At 47.4% G+C, this 24,377-nt stretch overlaps 1 protein-coding gene across 1 annotated transcript in view; it reads left to right on the top strand.

The window, feature by feature from the left end:
• tspan9a (tetraspanin 9a) overlaps positions 1-24,377 on the top strand; it is a gene marked incomplete at both ends in the record, with an annotated part of 135,231 nt that overhangs the window by 88,952 nt on the left and 21,902 nt on the right. The window contains 2 exons of the mRNA XM_080736805.1: positions 1,254-1,445; positions 5,915-5,989. Coding sequence (XP_080592931.1) covers positions 1,254-1,445; positions 5,915-5,989 — 267 coding nt within the window. The remainder of the gene's footprint in view (positions 1-1,253; positions 1,446-5,914; positions 5,990-24,377) is intronic.

Raw genomic sequence — 24,377 nt, forward strand, 5'->3', positions numbered from 1 at the left:
TTATTTCTTCTCGCCCGAGGAGCGGGCGAATTGAATGGGCCAATCAGGGTTGTATGCTTGGGGCACGTGGTTTGGTGTCTGGTGGATTCCCAAGGCTGGTCCGGTCCCAGCCCCCCCCCCAGCCCCCTCCTTTCAGAACTCTTCTGCCCACGTGAGTGGACTCTGATTGGTGCTCTTCTGCCCACGTGAGTCGCTAGTGGACTCAGGACTCTGATTGGTCCCTGAAAACTGTCATGGCGGAGTCTATACAATAGTGCCGTTTTATTACGTTTTAATACCATTTTGCACTAACGTAAACATGCAATCATATAATATGTTATAAGAAATAACGTATCTTTGCAATGTCACGCCACGTCACCGCCGGGGTCTCTAAGCGCGCGCGCGCGCGCGTGTGTGTGTGTGTGTGTGTGTGTGTGTGTGTGTGTGTGTGTGTGTGTGTGTGTGTGTGTGTGTGTGTGTGTGTGTGTGTGTGTGTGTGTGTGTGTGTGTGTGTGTGTGTGTGTGTGTGTGTGTGTGTGTGTGTGTGTGTGTGTGTGTGTGTGTGTGTGTGTGTGTGTGAGTGAGTGAGTGAGTGACATCAATAGGCTTTAGCCCGCCCCCCCAGAAGTGGAATGTCTCCCCGAAGGATCAGACTCTTTCCCAAAATGAAGTGAAACGTAGTGTGTGAAGAGTTTGACGCTTGCAGCCAGGCAAACATTTGGACCCATTTGTTGTCCCCGGTTCCCATGTTGTTGCAGGAGCCTGATCCACTACAGGTTTCTCCCTGAAGAAGGAAGATGATCATTTCAAGCATCATCTTCCTTCCCATGTATATTCTAGAAGAGGGTCTTTCTGTGCGTCTGTGTGTCCTCTGGAGCTAATCTAAGCCGCGTAGACCGGCTACTTTCTGCCAAGAGATTTGGCGTAGATGGAACAAAGGAGTGGGCCGAGTGAGACCCCGGGCAGCAGAGCATACAGGATTTAAGTGCTTGAAGCTGGCAGGTTCAATATTTGTAGTGCTGTCGTTTTAAAGTCATCTTCTTCCAGCACACATCAGCTAACATCCAGCTCTCAGGCTGTTGTTATTCTTGTAGCGGTATGTCCCTCAGAGGCCGTATTGACCTGGCTTATTGTGTGTGCTTGTGCTTGTGCTTGTGCTTGTGCTTGTGCTTGTGCTTGTGCGTGTGCGTGTGTGTGTGTGTGTGTGTGTGCGTGCGTGTGTGCGTGTGTGTGTCTACTCTCTCACTCATGTCCTCTCTCCTCTCTCCTTGCAGCTATGCGGCTGTGGGCTGCTTGGCGTGGGCATCTGGCTGTCCGTCTCGCAGGGCAGCTTCGCCACCTTCTCGCCCTCCTTCCCCTCGCTCTCCGCCGCCAACATGGTCATCGCCCTGGGCGCCATCGTCATGGTTACGGGCTTCCTCGGTTGTCTGGGCGCCATCAAGGAGAACAAGTGCCTGCTTCTCAGCGTGAGTCAATCGAGCACAAAGTTACACTTAGCCTACCTGTGATAGTTCACCAGTTCCTAACACTACAGTATAGTTCCTAACACTACTATATAGTTCCTGACACTAGTGTAAAGTTCTAGAGTCCTGCCCCTCTCGTGTCCCACATTTGTTGCTCAAACACACCTCACTGCATGGTCACGGGGCAGCCTAATGAAAGAATTGTCAGACGTTCTGTCACTGACATGGGGGGGGGGTGAATTGTGTATTGTAGCAGGCCTTAAGGCACTTTAAACTGCCCAGGAATGATCAATTATTTAGCTCAAAAGGCGTCCTAGAGACTTTCCAATGTTACCCCCCTAAAAAAGCCGGTGCGAGCACTTCAGGTCGAGTTTGTCTCATAATTACGAGAGCGAGCGAGCGAAAAAGTTCAAGTTGGTTTTGGTGCCATGGGATGTAGGTTCAAGCTACCTCTCTAAACTTTGTACATCAACTTTTAAGTGAGCGCTGGTACCCAAACGCCGTGAGCAGACCCAATCCCCAGGAACACTTGCGTCATGCGAAAAAGGACACACCAAATCCTTGCTGCCAGACAGACGGCTTCCTTCCTTTACCTGCCTGGTAGAGCTGTGAGGCAGACAGCCCCGGTGAGAGAGAGAGAGAGAGAGAGTAATCATGTCTAGAACACTCGCTCCAACTCCCACCCGTGTATGTGTTGCGCAGGGGCGTCACAAGGGGTAGGAAAGCGGGACTGAGTTACTGGGGCCCAAGGTGGAGGGGCCCTAATAACTTTATCTATTGAAAAATAGCAGATATACAAGCTCACAGCGCGGCACCGAGTGCCGCGCTGCGAGCTTGTAGATCTGCTATTTTTGAAAAGTTGTGAAAATGTGTGAAAATCTTCGAATATATGTATTTTTTAAGCGAACATTTCGAACTCAAATTTTGCTTCTGGGGAGTCCCTGGAACGAAATATTTTGAGATCGGGGTCCGTGGCCAAATACATATCGTCTTGGGGGTCCTTGACATAGGTTTCTTGCACACATTTTCACGATTTTTCAAAAATAGCAGATATACAAGCTTGCAGCGCGGCACTCGGTGCCGCGCTGTGAGCTTGTATATCTGCTATTTTTCAATAGTTAACATTCATGGGGGGCCCGCAGTGAATCCTTGTACCCAGGGCCCAGAATTTGGTGTGACGCCCCTGTGTGTTGTGTTGGCGTATTCATCCATGCCAGCAGGCCTGCTGGGAGCTCATCATCAGAGTGTTTTTTTTTTCTCTGTCTCCTCGCAGCGAGCAGATCTGAGCATTCGGCACTTTAGTTCACTTTGTGAACGGCTCTCTTTGGGTTTCCAAACATCTAAAGGTCACGTAACCTTTACAGTGACTTCTGCTTTAAGAGATAAAGGAAATAAAAATGAAAGTGTGAATTTTATAGAGTCTGTTTTTACATCTGGAGACTCCCGTCCAGGACATGCTCCAGACGCGCCTCCTCAGCAGACTTCAGATGCGGTGGTGGAAAAAGTATTTGAATCTTTTACTTTAGTAAAAGTATCAACACTGCAATGTAGAAAGTCCCTAAGTAAGCAATTTACCCCGAGTGAGAGGACATTATGCTCTCATAATGTCCGCAGTGAGGGTGTTATCGGACGAGGCGCAGCCGAGTCCGATAACACACTCACTCAGGACATTATGAGAGCATAATGTCCGACCCCGAGTGGTAAATAGCTTTTCTACCACTTTTTCCCGTATACATGAAAGAAAACACATAGTTGTAACTTGCAAGGATCTTAAGTTACAATCATTATTGCCTATAAAACTTCCGCGAGACAGCAGATAGTTCCACCAACAACATCTTCTACTCACCAACAGATGGCGCCAACTCCATACTAATCCATGCGTCTAGCTTACAGCTAAGCTAACGTCAGTTAAAAGCACCGTTCCGGCCGTAAATAGAGGCTGTTCGCTTCCAGAAAGGCATAGGTTCAGAGAAAAGGGGCTTTAAAGTTGGCGGATTGCATTGGATCCAAATAAATCGGCGACGATAGTACGCACGTTAGTAAACATAGGACCGCTGCGACCTTCATTTGTTGGTTGGGGGACTACCTCCTGAAGTCCCCGGATGTACACTGAGGCGCATTGATCTCGGACACACAACTTTGCGGCAGTTGTCCTCTCATAACCTCCGGAATTTAGCCAATCAGAATCCAGTATTTGAACACGTGACTCGAAAAAGTGGTAGAATTCAAAATATACTGGAGTAAGTAGAAATAACCCATTCAAGTTGCAAATTGGAAATTCTCCAGTAAAGTAAAAGTACTGTAACTCATAATTGTATTTGAGTACAGACTAGTACTTGAGTAAATGTATTTACTTTACACTACTGCAAAATATGTAACGCAGCAACACATACTGCACGTGCACGCGCACGCACGCACACACACACACACACACACACACACACACACACACACACACACACACACACACACACACACACACACACACACACATTTTAACCATTTATTTATGTCCACACAAAGGAGATGCATACAAGGACACAAATAATATAGGTGCGGTAGAGTTGCATTTACAAAATCATGGCATATGTCTTCATGATACAATAGCAAGTCACTTGGTACTCTACGGGTATAAGTAGCAGCGTCTCCGCCATATGTGGCGGCTGCCGATTATAGCGGAGGCGGCACAATACTTTGCCAGCCTTTTTGCCTCTTTTTTGGGCATCACACACACACACACACGCACGTCGCACGCACGCACGCACGCACGCACGCACGCACACACACACACACACACACACACACAAGTAGGGAGACAGACAGACAGAGAGAAGTCAGTGCACTGCTCACTCTGTCTAACGTTCATCACCAGGAAAACAACAACTGATTTTGAGAAGTTTGCTATCAGCAGATCCACTGAACTGGTAACCTAGAAATGCAATAAACAACCGTGTGAGCCGCTTCCTGCTGTTGTGATGACTATTTCATCTGAGCCTTGACACACATAAATAACCCTCCCCGATGGAGGAGGAAATTATGAAACGCAGCCGCTTCCTCCCATGCTGTTCGGAGGAAAATAAGCACCTACAGTATTAGAGGCGAGAGATGCTCATGCTAGGAGGGACATTTATCTTAACCACTTAAGCCAACTGTATACTGTATATACTAATGATAATATGAAAAGACATAAACATAAACAATGTTCTTTAAAAAAACGCATACTCCATCATACTAAGGTGATGCATGCCTATACAATAAGTGATCTTCAAGGTAGAACAACACGTCGCACCCCAACTGTTGGATATTAATCTCTGTCTGTCACTTCCCATCGCCACCCTCCCCACGCTGTTGAATTCAATATTCTTTTTGTTATGGATGAGCACGCTATGAAACGTGTTGCTAATCCCAAGGGCTTGTGCATGTCTGTCACGTGCCCTCCGCGCTCGCTCCAGTCATTTAAACCGATTGCTTGTATGTTTGTCGTTGTTGGGAAGGCGATTACAGAAATATGAAATTCAAATTCTCGTTGATGTTTTCCTTGCTACTGCCAATGTTTCTGTAATAGGATGCTTCTAGAAGATGAATCTATTGAGCGAGTGGGTGGGAATCCGGTGGGTGCGTGCGCTTGCGTGCGTGCATGTGTTGTCTCTGTATTTGTGGGATTCTGTGTCTGTGTTTGTGTGTGTGTGTGTGTGTGTGTATAAAATGGGGTTGAAATATTAAAATAAGTAAAACAAACAAAATATTGGTTCAGGTTGAACATCACATATTATTGTCTCTTCTCTCCTGTTGTTTCATTAACCTATTCTCCCTCAGATGCATGTTTGCATTTAAAAAACTTGTAATTCACATACGCTCATTTGAAGATATCCATTTCTGTGGACAGTTCAGAAACCTGCCTATCAATGACACCATCAATGTGGATTCCAAGCTATTTGAAACAACAGCCTTTCTCTTCCTGGAAAGTTAGAACACTGAAATAGAATTGAAGTTACCAAACCTGCCTATCAGTGATGTCATTGATGGGCAGGTTTCCGAACTGTAGACTAGATTGATTACAGTTACATCTAAAGATGCTTCTCCTCCATTCACGTTTGGTGAATTTAGCCTTGGCTAGGAGGAGTTGATGTTCTCAAGCGATGTTTCGACCCTGAACCGCAACCACCCTCCCGATGGTGGTCTCCTCCTCCTGGCCAAGACTAAACTCCTCTCTACTGCTCCGTAACCAGCAAGAGACCAATAAAATGGTCTGACGTGGGTGACGTGACGGCAGTCCAGGGGTGCCACGAGATAATTTGATAATATTTGGAATTTATTTGGATACTTTTTTTTTGTCAATTTAAACTTACAAAGTTATTTTCAGTTCATACAAATGGCTATTGACCAGCTTTGCAAGCTGCTAAGAAGAATGTGAGTAGCTCTTCTTCCACTGCCAGACCAACCATTATTGTCTCTCTCCGTCTCTCTGGCAGTTCTTCATCGTGCTGCTGATAATCCTCCTGGCAGAGCTGATACTGCTCATCCTCTTCTTTGTCTACTCCGATAAGGTAAGATTGTTTTGGCTTTTGTTTTGTTTTTTCCCACACTTTGTTTTTCTCACACTTTGTGTCAGAAATCGAGTTTGAGGGATTGGCGTCATAGAGAGTATACAATGACTGCTGGAGGAGCGCTGTTTCTCGACCACTACGGAAGTAAATCCCTCAATATTTATTGAGGGAGTTCAATATTTTATTATTGTGGATCATGTTGTACTCCGTGGCGCTCCTGGAGGCTGGCCGTCTAGACCAGTTGTTCTCAAGCCTTTTCTTTGAAACCATAATCTTTAAGGTTTGATATTAATGTAAAAAACAATGAATAAAATATAGGAATGACTGAGTTATGCCTTCTTCTACTACTGTAAATCCTTGAGGATTGTTAGAAAATATATATGCTAGTGGTCCAGAACAGAAGCAAAAAAAAGGTTCTCAATCCTCAGGGGTCCTTGAGGGGGTTCCAGGGGGTCCCCAGCTAAATAATTGATAATTAAGAAGAACCAAATGGAGCCTTACAGATATTTAACTCGGAGAGTGTACAAATGGAACCAAATGGACCAGTACGGGTCCATTTGGTTCCATCCGTACACTCTCAGAGTTATGGGGATCTGTCCTTCTTAATCCATACCAAAGTGGGTTAAATGTCTTCAGCCTGTTGTTGACCCAGAGGTCAAAGGTGAGGCCACACAATGCATCCCAATCCCCGACAGTTGGCCCTCTGTAATTGATGCTGAGCTTTCTATTGGCGAGTGAAGACGCGGTATGTGAAGCTCTGTGGAGGGATTACTGTCAGGGTTCTTCTTCTTAAGGTTCAATCAGAGCACCTAACACATGTTTTCCCACGGCCAATAAAACCGACAGAAGACAAATGTTTTTGCGCGACTCGATTGGCCCCTCGATGTGAAGTTCTAGCGCTTTTCAAGGACGTATAACGTCGTTGTCGGGTGAAAACCTTGTATGTCCAAAACCGTTCGTTTTGCATTCATCATTTTAAAAATGACTTAAACTAGTGAAAACAGCCGATCTACAAGCACACAACTCCTCGCACTGCGAGGCGTTGTGTGCTTGTGGAACTGCTGTTTTCACTACTTTTGTGCGACGGCCTTGTATGATGAAGCGGGTCTTTACTTTGCGAAAGAAGGTACAAATTTGAAACTTGGAGATACAAGGTTTCCATCCGACAACGACGATAAGTTTGATAGATCCCCCAATTTACATATTAAAACACTTCACCCATGCTGATAAGCACACACGCACGCACGCACGCACGCACGCACGCACGCACGCACGCACACACACACACACACACACACACACACACACTTTCCCCAGAGATGACGGCTAATTCTGCCTTCTTGTTCTGGGGTTATTGCTCAAACTCCAGTCTCTGAGGCAGATAAAGGAATTCATTTAGCAGCCAATCCATTCTTAGATTTCGATCTGGTTTCACAAGCACACACCCTATCAGGAGTAAATATGGCTGTTGACTTATCTCCACAATATTACCGGCTTAGCTGCGGGGAGAAAAAAAGAAAAAGACCCAAACCCGAAATCCCTTCCAAAGGGTTTAGAATCTTATTCGAGAAGCTACTTGACTTGCCGTCACATAATGACGTACTGTAGGAAGAAGATAACCGAGCGTATTGGTTTTTCAAAGTGGGTTCCGAGTACTCCCTAGGGGTCCTTGCGTTTCCAGGGGGGTCCCAAGCAAAATGAGGAACAGTAACTACTTTCAAGCGCTATTTCTAAAATCGCAGCACGGTGCTCACTTCGCATGGTATAAAACACAACACACGTGTCGTGCATATCTCCTTGTATGGGCCATTCTCTCTGCGACATTAGTTATCTTCCGTGCTCATACGGACACTCATATGGTAAATGGTGCATTTATATAGCGCTTTTATCCAAGGCGCTTTACATAGATTGTGCATTACATTCACCCATTGACGCACACATTCATACACCGGTGGCGGAGGAAACCATGCAAGGCACCATCTTGCTCAAGGACTCTTCGACATTAACTCAGGGGGAGCCCGGATTCAAACTGGGAACCCTTTGTGCTCTAATAACGGTTTCTCTACCCCTGAGCTATGCCGCCCCTATATGGACCTACACACAAAGCCAGACGTGGGAGTGATTAGCACCGTTCAAAAATAGCGATCTACTGTACAAGCTTGTATATCAGGCTTTGCTCATTTTGAACAATTCTCCCATATGATTTTCACCAAATTGATGGCAGTAGGGTTGAAAGGGATTAATTACTTGCGTAAGCAGAGTGCGCAAGTACTGTAATCGGCCTTTTTTGAAGACCGTAGCCCTGAAACGGCTGGGATTCTGGCAATGTACTGTATGTATGATGTCAATCCAGACAAAAAAAAAGTCCTGCATAGAGTTCAATGGGGGAGTGGTGATGTCAGCAGAGTTTGGTATATAAGAGCGTTCTTGGTAACATCCAATGAGGCTAGCAGCGCACACCTCGTGGTGCGCTCTGCTTGCGCACAAGTAGGACATGTGTGGCCTGCTACCTCGACAGAGTGCATTTCTAGTTTCACATGATTTCAGCAGCTATGAAGTAATCCGGTGAGAGAATTTACTCTGTATAGGAAAAACTATTCAGTTAGAGAATTCTGCACTAAATCTAGTCTAACAGCTCTTCTCTTATGGGGGCCCCTGTTTCAAATCGACTCAATAGATATCAATTTTACAACACTACAATTATTTGAAAACTTGATGCACACAAAATGCATTAACCACTTCAGCCCTATATACATTTCGGCCATTTGAAAATAGCTGATCTCACAAGCCAAGCCAAGCCAAGCTAGCTCACAATGTGTCTTGATGCGGTGCATTGTGAGGTTGTAGATCTGCTATTTTCAAAAGATTTGTATACATTTGAAAAGTTGTGAAAAGGGACATTCTGCAATATGATTACTTTTACTTTTGGTACTTTAAGTACATTTTGATGCCAATACTTATTGATTACCAGGACTTTTACTTGTTTAGTAGCGGAGTATTTGTACACTGCAGTATTGATACTTTTGCTTAAAGATGGGGTACCATGAAAACATACCAGCGTGCATAAGTCAGTGTTGGAGGCTTTATCACTGTTAAGCCCGTACGTATCGGCAACCCATTCCAACCCCACCGCATTTTATGATCCGCCCATCTCCCTCAATCACAGCGTTTATCGCGCCACAAGACCTAACGGAAAATGAAAACCCAATAACGCTGATCGCCCACAAACACATCTCCCTTTTTATTGGACTTCAGACGTCATTATGATACGAGTCGATTCCTGCAAATTGTGCGTTATTGAACGAGGCATTTTGCCCACCCACTCGCCGATGTATAATTTCAGCACGTTGTGCGTCGTTCCATTTTTCGAATGGGTATTTTTTTAATGTTGTGGATCCTCGGGAAGAACGAAGCCAAGGCAAGGATGATTGGTATAGTCAGGTTTGTTTTTTTGTTGTTGTTTTTTTCCTTGGAGTTCACACATACCCCAGTTGGAAGCACAGCAGCACACACCACGTGGGCGTTTTTCACAGGGCCCCCGCTCAGGGGCGTCACAAGGGGGGGAAAAGTGGGACTGAGTTACTATAGGGCCCAAGGTGGAGGGGCCTTCATTATTTTATACTTTAGCTATTGAAAAATAGCAGATCTACAAGCTCCCAGCGCGGCACCAAGTGCTGCGCCACGAGCTTGTAGATCTGCTATTTTTGAAAAGTCGTGAAAATGTGTGCAAATCTTTGAATATGTGTATTTTTAAGCGAACATTTGTAACTAAAATTTTGCTTCTGGGGGGTCCCTGGAACTAAATATTTTGAGATGGAGGTCCGTGGCCAAATGCATATCATTTTGGGGGTCCTTCACATGAAAAAGTTTGAGCACCACTGACATAGAAACGTAGGTTTTTCAAAAAAACTTGAAATATTCCAAGACTTGCACAAATGTTCATGATTTTTCAAAAATAGCAGATCTACAAGCTCGCAGCGCGGCACTCGGTGCCGCGCTGTGAGCTTGTAGATCTGCTATTTTTCAATAGTTAAAGCACAAAATAATGAGTATGCGTTCTCTGTCTAAATGGGTATGAAGAGCATTCATGGGGGGCCCGCGGTGAATCCTTGTACCCAGGGCCCGGAATTTGGTGCGACACCCCTGCCCCCGCTACGGGTGCGCGATCAGAGGAATCGTTAATTCACTGCAGCTATTTGATCTCATAATCACAAGGCATTTATGCACAAGACCGGGGAGAGACATACACAGCACTTGGCAGCTTTTAAAGAGTCTTGCCAACAGCGGGGCGCTAAAATGTGTTGTTCCTTCACCTCCGGCCGTCTCTTTCAAAGAGGTCGACCGCGGAGTCACGGTACGTGAAACGGCTCCTGTGAAATGCGAGGCCTTCCAATGACTGAGAAGCCGACTGCCGAGACAACATATCATGCATGACCCTGATGTAGGTTTTTCTTTATGGATGAGCACTGTTTTACTGTTTCCTCTGCTCTGCCCTTGCTTCTCTTTCACTCCCACTCCGTCAATCGATCCGTCTACAAAGCAAAGTTCCCGAGTGTTAATTTAACTGTGGGAAGTTTTAAAAATGGACCCGTTTGCAAACGGGTCCATTTTTAAACTTCCCACAGTTGAATTAACACTTGCTAGGTTGTTATCTATAGTATCTGGTCTGCTCTCCGCCCCCTCTGTCTCTCCGCTCTGGCCCATTGGTCCTAAGTGCTGTGATTTAGTGGGCATATAGGTGCGCTGCTGTAATGTATGCTGGCCCTGCACTGACCCGCCATCTGACGCCAGCAGATGGCCGTGGCCCGCAGACCAGATTACAGTCATCCGTCTTTAGCGCCGTGACCCCATTGTGCTGCTGCTGCTGCTTGCTGCTTACTGCCGCTATTGCCGAGGTGCACCGACACACCAGAGCGGAAGCAGAGCGACCATGGCGGTTTATTAGCTCTGGATGACGAATGCCGAACACGGGGAGCTGAGCAAGAAGTGCCCCGGGAGAAAGGAAAGGTCTGAATGAGGGGGGGGGGGTTTGAAGCAAGTGAGGGGAAAGGGTTGGGAGAGGGTGAGTGGAAAGGTGGGTAGGGAAGGGAAGAAAGGTGAGGGGGGGAAGGGGACGAGTGCACTAAGGCAGGGGTCTTCAACAGGGGGTCCGGGATCCCTAGGGGGGGCTCAGAGTTACTACAGGGGGTCCTCCAAATCTTCCAATCCTTTTTATATTAACAACATGAACCCTAGTGTCCATTATTCTGAGAACTGTAGGCAAAAATAGCAGATCTACAAGCTCACAACGCGTTGTGAGCAGACCAAGTACAGCATAGTAAAAGGTCAAGTTTATTAGGTAGTGACGGTTCAAGTGTTTTTATCTGAAAACACAAATGGACATGAATCCAAAATACACTGATGATCGTGCTGTCAAACGATGAAACTATATGGAATCTATGATATGGTTGTGGGGGTCCCTGCTTCATCTCTCTCTCAACTAAGGGGTCCTTGGCCTGAAAACATTGAAGACCCCTGAACTAAGGAGAGAAGCTAGGGCAGTGAATATTCAACTAGCGGCCCGCTATCGCAATGTAAAAAATAAATGTAACAAATTATTATTGGATGGTTGTTTGTACTGAACAATCAGCCATCCAATAATAATTTGTACAGGATGTTCAGCAATTTTCTTTTTTTTCAAGGATCTAGGTAGCTTGGCAACATACAAGAGCTCAACAGATGAGTTCTGAGTGCAGTTCATCCATCCTTTTGAAACCATTTCTGGGTCTTGAGAGTCCATTTGACCCAAAGAAATAATTCACCGTGATTGTTTTCATCTTCCATCTTCTCCATCATCATTCACTTCAATTTACATCTTGTGCTCTTCTTATCAGTCGGGTGCTCAAAACAAAATCAAAAACCTTTCATTCATAGGAACATGTAAACACTTGACCTTGCCAGCCTGCTTCAAATACTATTCCCGCAAAGACACTTCCATGCAGAACATACTGATATATCTACTTCCTCTTTTGTTAATATCAAAATCTAAGCCTGTGCACTGTAAAGTACTGGCAGAAAACATCAAAATACATGAGTGCAGGATGAAACAGCCCCTAATAAGTAGGGATGTCCGATATTGACTTGGTTACTGATAACCGATAACCGATAATATCCAACTCTTAATTTCCGATACCGATATTAACCGATACCGATATATGATATATATCCGTATATAGGCTGTCTTACCACAAGTGATATAATCTAGCAGTGATTCTCAACCATTTGAATTTCAAGGACTCCCAGTTTGAAATGCATTAGGCTACTGACCCCCATTTAATGGCATTTATATATCGCTGGTACCCCAATTGATATTATAAAATCATATTAAGAGTGAACCAAATGGACCCATTCCATTTGTACACTAAGATTTACAGACCCCTATGGGTCATTGTAACTTATTTCACCTCAATAAAAAATACATTTAGATTTTTTGGCACACCCCTAACTACCAAACAGTAAGAAATCCGGTAAAAAAAGAAGAAAACAATCATTAAAAAAATATATTTTTTATTTAAAAAAATACAGATACCGATATTTTCTGATATAAATTTTCATGCTAATATCGGCCGATAATATCGGCCGGCCAATATCGGACATCCCTACTAATAAGTTACCATATTGGACTTACATGGCCATTGTTGTGTCTTATCGGACATACAGTATAGCACACAACAAATGGTCCAACGGTTAACCATGAACATTTTGTTAATTTCTGCTGTCACAGTCTTGGTGCCCACGACTTCAAGTGATTTTACAATTGAGTACCTGAGACGAATATTTTTTAATATTTTTTAATATAGATATTTTTTGATTTACCAGACTGTAAACCACAAACTAGTCATTTTTAATCTGTTAAATTGTTAATACACTCCCCCCTCATTTTGTTCAAATGTCTGTTTTAATGTTATCTGCTCCCTTTGCTAAATATTGCTTGTACGGACTTATACTGTTGTTCCACAAACTGTTGGAGATATACTGTTTTTCCACTTTCCACAAGTATTATGTCTTATGATTCCTACTATATATGAGTTAAGTAAAAAACAAACAAAAAAAAACGAATTCAACAAAATGAGGGGGAAGTGCATTAAGAATTTAACAGATTAAAAACTTCTAGTTTGTGGTTTACAGTCTGGTAAATCAAAAAAAGTTTCGTCTCAGGTACTCATTTATTGTGGCCCCCTGCCTCATCTAGTTGAATACCCCTGGGCTAGGTGGAATGGAGGGGAGTGAGGAAAAGGTGGGGGATCGAGTGCACTATTAGAGAAGAAAGGTTGGGAGGAAACTAGAATGAAAGGAGAGGGGAAAAGTGCAGTGGGAACAAGGAAAGGCGGGAAGGAAGGGAAGGAAACAAGGGTAAAGGGATAGAGGGAGACAGGAAAGGTGGGAGGGATGGAAACGAGTGGGAAAAGGGGGCAAGTATACTAGGGATGGGACGATAAGTGATATCATCGTATATCGTGATAAAAAACACTCAAGATAATTGTATTGTGGAGATTTAATTTATCGTGATATCGTTCTCCGTCATGCACTCAATTCACCTTTCATATTTACCGAGCTGCATATCCGGTACCACTTAAACCCTCTAGAAATGGTAAAAGGTACTTATAATATACGTACTTGATACAGTCTTTTTTTCACTCTCTATCAAATGTCTTTGCCAAAAAAATAGCCGATCTACAAGCTCACAACGCGTCACAAGCGACGCGTTGTGAGCTTGTAGATCTGCTATTTTTAGGCAAATGTTCCGCCCAGGATAATGGATTTTGATTATCACGATAATATCGTCAATTTCAAAGTATACTGGGAGAGAGGAAAGATGTGAGGTGTGAGGCAGGGTGTGTGGGAGAACTATGAAGCAGATGAGTACTGAGGGAGTCACTTCAGTACCATTTAGTTGTGGCAGAAACCTCTTATCTCTATAGTTTGACTTTTTGTGGGGTTTTTTTCGTAAATGAATGCCCTACTTGACCGCACTACATCATCGCAGAAAAAAGATCTGCAGTCACAAAACACAGCGAGTCAGCGAGAAGTGATGCGTTTTGAGCTGCTAATTTGGAATTTGAATCCTGAAAAGTAAACAATTTTGGACATACGAGGTGTGCCCCCGACAGAGACGATATGAAAATCCACTTACAGAGTCTTGAAGCTTACTTGGGATGGCTAATCCCACACCGATAACTTTATTGCGTTTTCATGCATTTTAAAGCGCGGATTGATTAGAAAAGTCTCACCCCAAAATAGCCCTGGAGGAAAGATTGATTTACAAACAAAATTCAAACAGACATGGCTTATTAACCGCACACTGGTGTTTAGCCAACATTGACTCAATTATTCGAGTAGCGTTCAAGCGGCTATGGACGGAAATGTAAACAAACGCAAAATCTAAAGACATTTACGGCAAAGTGATCTATGTTTTATGCCCCAAAGCTGCGAAAGGACAATGACATGTATTGACGCCGGTATGGTCCTTAACCTCTTAATCCCTATAAACGTCGTCGTACAACAAAAATGGCCAATTAGATCGTCTATTTTCTACACCACGTATTTATTGTACAATTGAAACACAAAACACAGCAGCAGCAGCAGCAAGGTTCTACACGTCTAGGTCTCTGAGACGAGGAGAATTACCATTCAGTTGTCATCCATCATTTACAATCAATACCAATTACAGAGGAGGGGGCGGGCGGGGGGGGGGTCCTGCCATTTCCCTGGCAACTGTTCAGACGTCGCCGCCGCTGATCCATGGAGTAACTGAGGGACGAACAATGCCTTATTAATGATCTGTCTTTGGTTTGCTCCCTGTGGCTCCAAGGCTCGCTCTCTCTCTCTCTCTCTCTCTCTCTCTCTGTCTCTGTCTCTGTCTCTGTCTCTGTCTCTCTCTCTCTCTCTCTCTCTCTCTATATATATATATATATATATATATATATATATATATATATATACTCTGTGGGTTTGTGTGGTGCTGTGTCTATCCACTGCACATCTCTACCAGCAACTCAGAGATTGACAAGCATTATTGCTGCTACTATAGTGAGAGATAAAATGTGAAGGGGGAAAAAAAGCATGTTTTCGCAACTCACTCTCCTCCAACTGCTCGAACAACCAAATTATTTGCACCTGCAGAAGTGTACGCGCACTTTATTTATTTATTTTATTGTGCGACACAATGGTTTATGTAAATGTGGTACTGTTAAAGAACCCTCCAGTGCTTTTGACTCCGGGGTTTTGGAGATTGCAACTGCAGAATCCTCTTGTTTTAATTGAACTCAGAGAGTGTAAAGAATGGACACTTACAGGTCCATTTCTATTCTCTCTTGAGTTAAATGAACTGCGGGGGTAGAGGAGGAATGAAGGGGAGAATGAAGGGAAAGAGGAGGAGAGGTTGATGGACAGTGGCGTCAGTTCAGAAAAAGCTAAGGTATGGCAACATGACTGGTGTACCTTAGCAACAGGCACGATACATTTACATTTTATTTCCCCCCCGTTTCCACGGTTTCTTGGGCTGGATATGGCAGCCTGGAATGGTTGTTCAAGAGACAGTGCAGCTAAACTTGGCATGTTGGTAAACGTGACACAACTAACAATAATGCATTGCACCTGTGCTGCTGACCTGCGGAACCTGACCTTGACCATTTTGTCAAGATGGGGAGAATACAAGTGTGGAGAATATAATTATAATACCTTGTTGAAGTGACCATTTTGATAAATTAACTTTTATTTTCCCCCCTGGACCCAGGGTATGGCAGCTGCATACCCCTGCCATACCCAATTGACGCCCCTGTTGAGGGAAGGAGCTACCCAGGATGTGGCGATGATGGGCACTGCTCCATTTCTATGCTTATGTTGCTGCAGCGCGGCGCGCAGTGGGACCCGTCTGTTTTGGAGGTCTTGGGTTCCAAAAGCCCAGCGTGGTCCCTCAGCATCACTGTCTGGCTCCCAGCAGGCAGCTGATGGCATAATGGGATTGTAACCGTTGGACAGATAGTCAGCGCAGAGAGCCTGTATGAGAGAACATATTAACGTCGTTGTTGGGTGGAAACCTTGTATTTGTACGTTCTTTCGCAAAGTAAAGCCCTGCTTCAACATACAAGGCCGTCGCACAAAGGTAGTGAAAACAGCAGATCTACGCTTGTAGATCGTCTGTTTTCACTAGTTTAAATCCTTTTTAAAATGATAAATGCAGAACCAACGGTTTTGGACATACAAGGTTTTCACCCGACAACGACGATAATGCTCTTCGTTTTCAGTGCTTTTGAACAGTTTGAACCATTTGGTCATGGCAAATCATATGCCATTATGTATTTTATTTGTATTTTTTCTGTGGCGATCCGTCTGTGAGAACGACTCCTCTATAAGCTCTAGTTGCTGATAACAGACATTCTTTATCCGGTCACATTGTTTTATCCCACAGTAACATTCATCTTATTTCACACACAGATAGGATCAGTGTTCTGTTTATTTTTTTGTTTTGTTTTTTAATGCAGTAGCTGACTGCCTGACTTCTTTTAGTTGGTAATGTGCGTGCTCTCTGAACCCGAAAGTGCTTGGAAAGAAAAAGTGCGCTGCGGACTAGTGATTTATCTCTAATTAAGAATTGTAATCGCGTTCAAGAGATCGCAATTGAACGCCGGTGATGAATTGCAGTCCAGGGGTAAAGGGAATAAATTGCAGCCGCCGAATAACCCGCAACCCCTATTGTACTGATGTCACGGGAGCTAAACAGGCAATGTGACCCCGGGCTTTGTGAGAATGTCCACCTGACCAGCATCCGAAAAGGCAGCTGTTAGCCGGCCGTCTGCAAAGGCTAAAGTGAATCTAGGCGGAATGAAGGGGATTCGGCACAGAGGTCCTTGTCTTAACCTTAATGTACGCTGCCAGGTCTGGCCTTCTTTTTACTCTTAAGGGACGCAGCAGGCCACAGCTGTGAGGGTTTCATTGCTGATGGAGACAGGTTATAGAATGCCAATCCACATGCTTTTACTGTAAGACGTGAATGAAAGGAGATGATCTGTTTAGGGCTGTGACTGTCGATTATTGCCATAGAGATTTTTGTATTCTATCGACTACGTTATAATAAAAAATAGACAATCTATAAGCTCACTACACTTCTTTTTTCGTTGAATAAAAACATAACAGAATAAAAATGTTGTATAATGACATACCCAACATTGATAGATTATTAATTGATTATTAGATTACATATATTTTACTTTTGTTTGCTTTTGTTTTACTTTGATGCTGTAAGTACATTTTGATGCGAATACTTTTGTTTGGCTAGGGTGTTATTAAAGAGGGAAAAACATACAGTAATACATAATGCTGCCTTTTCAGTTTTCTTTTACATACGTACAGAAGAGAGAAAATGTACACTTCTTAAACCACTGGTCCTCTGACAGCTCCCAGAGTCCCACATCCCCTCACAGGCAGTGGTAAAGTAACTAAGTATTTTTACTTAAGTACTTTACTTAAGTACAGTTTTGAGGTATTTGTACTTTACTTGAGTATTTCCAAATTCCAATACTTTAACTTCTACTCCACTACATCTGGGATCCAAATTTTGTACTTTTACTCCACTACATCTTTTGAAAACTATTAGGTTCCGAACGGAACCCTGTTTATTTAAAACCGGAGGACAGGGTCCCCCTAAGGGATAACAGCGCCATCTGATGGCGCAACAGAGTAAAACTCATAAGCTCCCGAACGTCAAATACAAAATGTCGGGAGGGCTGTCAATCACAAACGAGGGCACCGCCCCCCGAGTGTATAAAAGCCCCCTGGGCCAGCATAGCTTCCTCTAAAGCCGCACCTCTGCCCGCAACAAGCGAACCGAGGGGCTTAAATCGGGGGACCCTGTCCTCCGGTTTTAAATAAACAGGGTTCCGTTCGGAACCTAATAGTTTATTGTCAAACCTCCAGACAGGGTCCCCCTAAGGGACTCATAAACACCCCGAGAAGCCATGCACCGACAGAACTGTCGTGAACCCAGACCACAACCTGAAAGAGTCACCGTCAACCGACGTGACCCCTCCCAGGAACCGGCCGACCCAGACCCACAGGGCCTGGGCGTGTCCAGACAGTAAAAAGACCCTGACAGACCGAGATCTGCCTTATGCACTAATAGCAGACATAGGTCTGCCTTATAATACTACAGTAAGATAAGGAAACAGTCAGGGTCCCCCCCAAGCCACCCAGGAACAGCGGCACGCTGTCCCAGGAAAGGGAGAGAAGAGAGCCGTCCCACTACACAGTAGATGGGGCAGCAGCACCCAGGACCGAATGCGCCAAAGCAGAAAGCGCAAGGTCCAAGTGATAGTAGGTCGCAAATGTGGAGGGCGAAGACCAATTCGCCGCAGCACAAATCTCATTAATGGAGACCCCCTTGGACAAAGCCCAAGAGGTCACCACACCCCTAGTGCTATGGGCCTTAAATGCCACCGGCACTTCAGACCCCGCACGGGCGTAAGCCAACTTAATAGCGTCCACAATCCAACTTGACAAAGTTGGTGTGGACACCGCTTTTCGTTGCCGAGCATTCAGAACAACAAAAAGCTGAGAAGTAGACCTGCTGTCCGCCGTCCTGTCACAATAGGCCTTCAAGGCCCTAACAGGACATAGACAATGAAGACGCCTATCCTCCTCCGAAGCAAACGGAGGAGGATGAAAAGCCGTCAGAACAACAGGGTCCTTCGGGACCACCCGGTTCTTCGGAACAAAACCCAAATGAGGTTTAAGAAGAACCCTAGAGTCATTATTGAGAAACCTCATACAATCATGACTCACTGAGAGCGCATGAAGGTCGCTCACTCGCTTTGCCGTAGACAAAGCCAGCAAAAGAGCCGTCTTGAAACTCAAATGCTTCAAGGAGGAACTCTCAATAGGTTCAAACGGTGCCTTGCATAGGCCCACCAGAACCACCTGTAGATCCCAAGAAGGGAACAACACTCTAGTCACAGGTCTCAAATGGTCGACACCATGCATGAACTGGACCACCTCAGGGATTTTAGACAAGCCTTTGCCTGCCACCCCCAGGTGACAGGCATCCAAGGCCGCTAAATAACCCCTCAAGGTAGAAAACGCCAGACCCAGGTCCAGGCGGTTCTGCAAGAAATCCAACACCCTCTGGGCTGGAGCCAAGTGAGCCACCACAGGAGGATCCTGAAGCTCACACCAGTCCAAGAAGGCATTCCATTTCCCATCATACAAAGCCCTAGTAGAGGAGGTTCTAGCACTCTGAATAGTAGCTACAACCGCTGGTGAGAAGCCTGCTGCCAACAGATTCTCCCTCTCACGGGCCAAACCCACAGGTCTAGGACCCGCGGGTCTGGATGGAAGATCTCGTCCCCTGCCTGGCGTAGCAGATCCCTGTGCAATGGGAGCTGCCAAGGGGACCGATAGAGCAGTGGGGTGATCAAGGACCTCCACACTCCCCAGGATGGTGCCACCAGAAGAACCTCCAGGTTGGCACACCTGATCCTCTCCAACGTGGGAAGGATCAGCTGCAGGGGCGGAAACGCGTAGAGAAGGCCCACCGGCCACTCGTAAGCGAACGCATCCGTCCCCAAGGGAGAAGGCCCCCTTACTGAGAAGTAAAGGGGACACTTCGAGTTCTCCTGGGAGGCAAAGAGATCGATCCGAGGCTGCCCGAACCTGGAGAAGATCTGCCTCACTACTGCCGGATGGAGTGACCACTCCTCGTAGCGAGGCTCCCCCCTGGACAACAGATCGGCGCCGCCGTTCTGAAGTCCCGGAACATGGGAAGCCCTGATGGACCTGAGACGCGGCACGCACCATAGAGCCATCTCCCGAGCCAGCTGATCCAGCGTGCGCGAGGATAGGCCGCCCTGTTTGTTGAGATAATACATGGCCGCCGTGTTGTCCGTCCTGACTAGGACATGGCAACCCTGGAGAAACGGTTCGAAGTACTTGAGCGCCAAGTAGATCGCCATCAATTCCAGATAATTGATGTGAAACTCCAACATAGCCGGAGTCCACAGACCCCTGGCTGAACGCCCCTCGTGGGTGGCACCCCACCCCGAGCGGCTGGCGTCCGTGGTAATCACCTTGCGTGACACCACCTCGCCCATGGAGACTCCAGTTGTCAACAACGCCTGATCCCTCCAAGGAACCAGAGCGTCCAAGCAGACCTGGCTGACAACCACTTTCCTGTAGCCCTGCCGGGAGGAAATCCTGAGTGCCAGTGTCCACCGCTGGAAAGGTCTCATATGAAACCTGCCCAAGCGCAGAAGTTGCACCGCTGAGGCCATCAGCCCTGCTAACTTCATACACTCCTTGTATCTGACCACCTGGTTCAGCTGAAAGGAGCGGAGACAAACCAGAAATCTGTCCACCCTCTCTGGTGAGAGGCGGGCAGACATCTCCACCGAGTCCAGAGATATCCCTATGAAGGAAATCTGCTGACAGGGTGTCAACATGCTTTTGCCAAAATTGACGTTGAAACCCAGAGACTTCAGGTGTGATAACACCAGATTGGTATGACGCGCCGCTTCTGAGCAGGAGGCGGCTGAAATCATCCAATCGTCTATGTAGTTTGCGAGTCTGACCCCCTGTCGCCTCAGTGGAGCTATGGCCGCTTCGGTCACTTTCACGAAAACCCGCGGGCTCAGGGAAAGGCCGAAAGGGAGGACCGTGTATTCGTACAGGCGCCCCTCGAAGGCAAACCGCAGGAACTTCCTGTGGGGGGGATAAATAAGGACGTGCTGATAAGCGTCCTTTAGATCCACTGAACAGTGGAAATCCCCCTGCCTCATTGATCTCATCAGAGCCTCTGACGTCAACATCCTGAATTTGAATTTTTTCAAGTGCTTGTTCAGAGCACGTAAATCCATAATCGGACGTAGCCCCCCCCCTTTTTTGGGGACCAGAAAATAACGGCTCCAGAAACCTAGACGGCTCTGATCCCGAGATAGCTCCACTATAGCGCCCTTGCGCAATAGCGAGCTTATCTCCTCTCTCAAGGCCTCTGCCTTCAAGCCACGGGCTCGAGTGTAAATAACCTTGCTGGAGAGAAAGGGTACTTCCGCGAACTGTAGCCTGTACCCCCGTGTCACCGTCCGAAACACCCATTGATTCGGATTGCAACATTTCCAATGCTCCGCACACCGAGCCAGCGTGTTGTTGAGCAAAGGAGAAGCCTTGGGGTTGTACAGAGTCCGCGTGACTAAAGGGTCGCGAGGAAGAGGTTCCGTTCCCAGAAGAGAAGTTTCCGTATCCGGTGGCCACCTCGCTGCGCAGCGAGGGGTCTCCGTGTCCGGCACTTTCATTTCCGTATCCGGTTGCCATCGCACCGGAAGGCGCGTGACCCCCGTATCCGGTAGGTTCGTTTCCGTATCCGGTAGAGACCAGAAACGTAACGCCCTCCTGGCCCCGCTCGTTAAAGATGCAGGGGGAACACAACGAGGAACCCGGGGGACAGGTTTTATTACATAAGAAACACAATCCCCGGCTTGGGGAAGTGTGTTTACGTTTAATACCTTTTCTAAGGCCTTTATTTTCTTCCTTACGGGAAGACGAGGCCGACCCTGGTTGTTGTGAAAAGCTGACTTCTTCCCTAACGTTAGCACCAAACCCCTGTCCTGTACTAAACTCGGCACTGCAGTGCCGCTCAGTGGAGACAGAGGAGTATTGCATAGAAGAGGAGTTGAAATGCTGTGAATAGGATCTAACGTAAGAGGAAGCATTTTGCAAAGAGAAACCCCTGGCTTGTACCCCGTCTGCCTGACTGGATAAAGCGGTGCTTTCTGAGCTGATAGAAAATCCAACCTGGACTTCTCTATACTGGCTGTATTCATGCAAAATGGAGTCGTCTGTGCTAATGCAGGAGGAGTCGAAATAAACAGGCATTGTTTCATCAACATACTCTTTATTTTTATTGGCACTGGACACAGAGGAGGAGGCACACATATTATTTTCTTGGCATGAGAAATAATTATATTGTCCACCCGCCTGCGTTTGATAGGGGGGGTCCCCTGAAAATTCAAGGGGGCCCCGCCAAGGTCCAATGTCACTTCCGCGACGGCTTCCCACGGGCCCTGTAGGAGCCGCTCGGTTTCCCGCCCCTGTGAGGGGGGCGAGGCTGTGAGCGGGCAGGAGCCCTCACCTCTCCGCGGGTGGGCCCCGCAGAGGAGGAGGGGGTCCTGGGGGGATGGGGTTTTCCCCTGCTGGAGGAAGAGCGCCCTCTGTCAGCCTGACCTTGGGCCTTCCCTCGTCCCTGCCTGTCAGGTTTAGGCTCCTGTTTGGGCTCGGTGGTAGCCTCCAGGAGCTCCAGGGTGATCCTCTTGGCCTCCACCTCCTGGCGGAGGAGATCCAGTCCACCGCCCATCAAGGTGGTAGGGTGTCCGGGTAGGTCCTGCATGACCTTCGCGGTCTCCACCCCCGAGGAACCAGGTAGCTTGACTTTGTTGAGCCACCTTTGCCTCTCCGCCTGCATCGAATAGTCCATGCCATGTCCAAGCCATTCGATGGCATGGACATTCAGGTCCACCAGCATGCGGAGGGTCTTGTCCAACTCGGCTGCTGTGTCTTCAGGGACCCCCTCTAGCTCACCGAGGAGGCGCCTGGTAGAGGTGAGCAACAGCTGTGTAACGTTCAGTCCTCTGGCGGCCAGCGCAGAGGATCTGTAACAGTTCCTCACCAAGGCAGACTGTTTGTCGTCAAAATCAATGGCGAATCCAGGCGCCTTGTTCCCGACAGCCAGCTTGAATGGACAGCGACCGCCCGGTCCCGTCCGCTCGTGCTCTGGCTTGATGTTCCCCGCAAAGGACTGAGCGAGCAGCTTATCCATGGGGGGACACAGGGGGATCCCTATGCTCTCCGCGTTGAGGCAGTCAACAAGGAAAGGGAGCTTCGGGGGGTCCTTGTGAGTGGACCAGGTGGAATGCAGGGCCTCCGCAAACCCAGGCACCACAGGGATCTTCGCCATGCGTGGCGGTGGGGAAGGCTCCACGTCCTGGCCTAGGATGGGGACTCTGTCCCGGGGTCCAAGCGCTGGGGCTTCGAGCGGCAGCTCCAAGTCACATCTGATGGCGGCGCGCTCCAACACCGACAGCTCGTCCAGCGGGATCGAGTCTGGGTCGGGTGCTGTTGCTCCGCTCCCCCCTACTGGCGTAGTAGGGGGGATGGGAGCAGTATGGGCCGGGGAGAGCACAGCGGAGGAAGGAACCTCGGCATGAGGGACCTCCTTGGCTGCGTCTCCGCCCTGTCCGGAGGGGAGCTGAGGGTCTTCCTCCTCATACTCACCCTCGGACCCTTCCTCCGACATTCCAGGGTCGTAGTCGTCCTCCGCCTCATCTCCATCGCTGTCGTGCCAGGAGGGCTGCATGGCGCGCTGCTGGGGGACGGAGAAAGACTGAGGAAAATCACCGACGGTGAAGTGGCCAGAAGCACCGGGGTGGAACTCCTGGAAGGCGGCCTTTGTGGCGGGAACTGGCGGTGAAACCACTCCGAAGGCGGCCTTGCATGTCCTCTTCTTGGGCACGGCCCCAGTGCCAGGAGAGACATGAGCAACAGTGGAAGGGACCTCCGGTGGAGCGGGAGTGGAAACAGGTCCGCTAGCGCCGGGGCTACCGGTGCTAGAAAGGGCCGCATCCGCCGGAGGCCCAACCTCGTGGCGAGTAGCAGCGCTGTGGCGTACAGCGCTGACCGGCACACTAGGAGGGGTAGAGGGGGAAGGTCCAGCGACGAGAGCGGTGGCTAGGCCGAAGCCAGCGGAAGCGATCTCGTACCGGGCCCGGAGGGCTACCTCGTTGTAGCGGAGGCAGTCCACGCAGTTCACCCCCAAGGCTGGAGCTGGTGGAGACAGAGCAGCCAGGGCATGTCCTACCCCCTCGCAGACGATGCAAAAAGGGTGAGTGTCCTCCCTTGCGATGAGTCCTCTGCAAGCAGGGTTCCCACACTTCTTGGGCACCATAGCCAGCAAGTGGCTAGGGCTCGGTCCTCTGGGTCGTGGCGCAGACATGCTAGCGAGCTAGCTTAAGCTAAGCTAAGCTAAGCAAGGCTAACGCACAAATGACCGTCGAGAGAAGAAGCGTGAAGGAGAAACAGAGGAAACAAGTGAAAACAAGGAGAATAACTGAAGAAATTAGACGTTAAAGTGGGAGAATATTCTAAAGAGGCCTGTGGCCGACTTCCTAGCCGTCGCTTTAAGCTTAAACTTTAAAATAATAATGGCTGAGTTCGCAGTACTCTAGTTGCGGTAAGCAGAGGTGCGGAAAGAGGAAGCTATGCTGGCCCAGGGGGCTTTTATACACTCGGGGGGCGGTGCCCTCGTTTGTGATTGACAGCCCTCCCGACATTTTGTATTTGACGTTCGGGAGCTTATGAGTTTTACTCT

The sequence above is a fragment of the Nannobrachium achirus genome (genome assembly GCF_963921795.1).
Source record: "Nannobrachium achirus genome assembly, chromosome: 11".
Lineage (NCBI taxonomy): Eukaryota > Metazoa > Chordata > Actinopteri > Myctophiformes > Myctophidae > Nannobrachium > Nannobrachium achirus.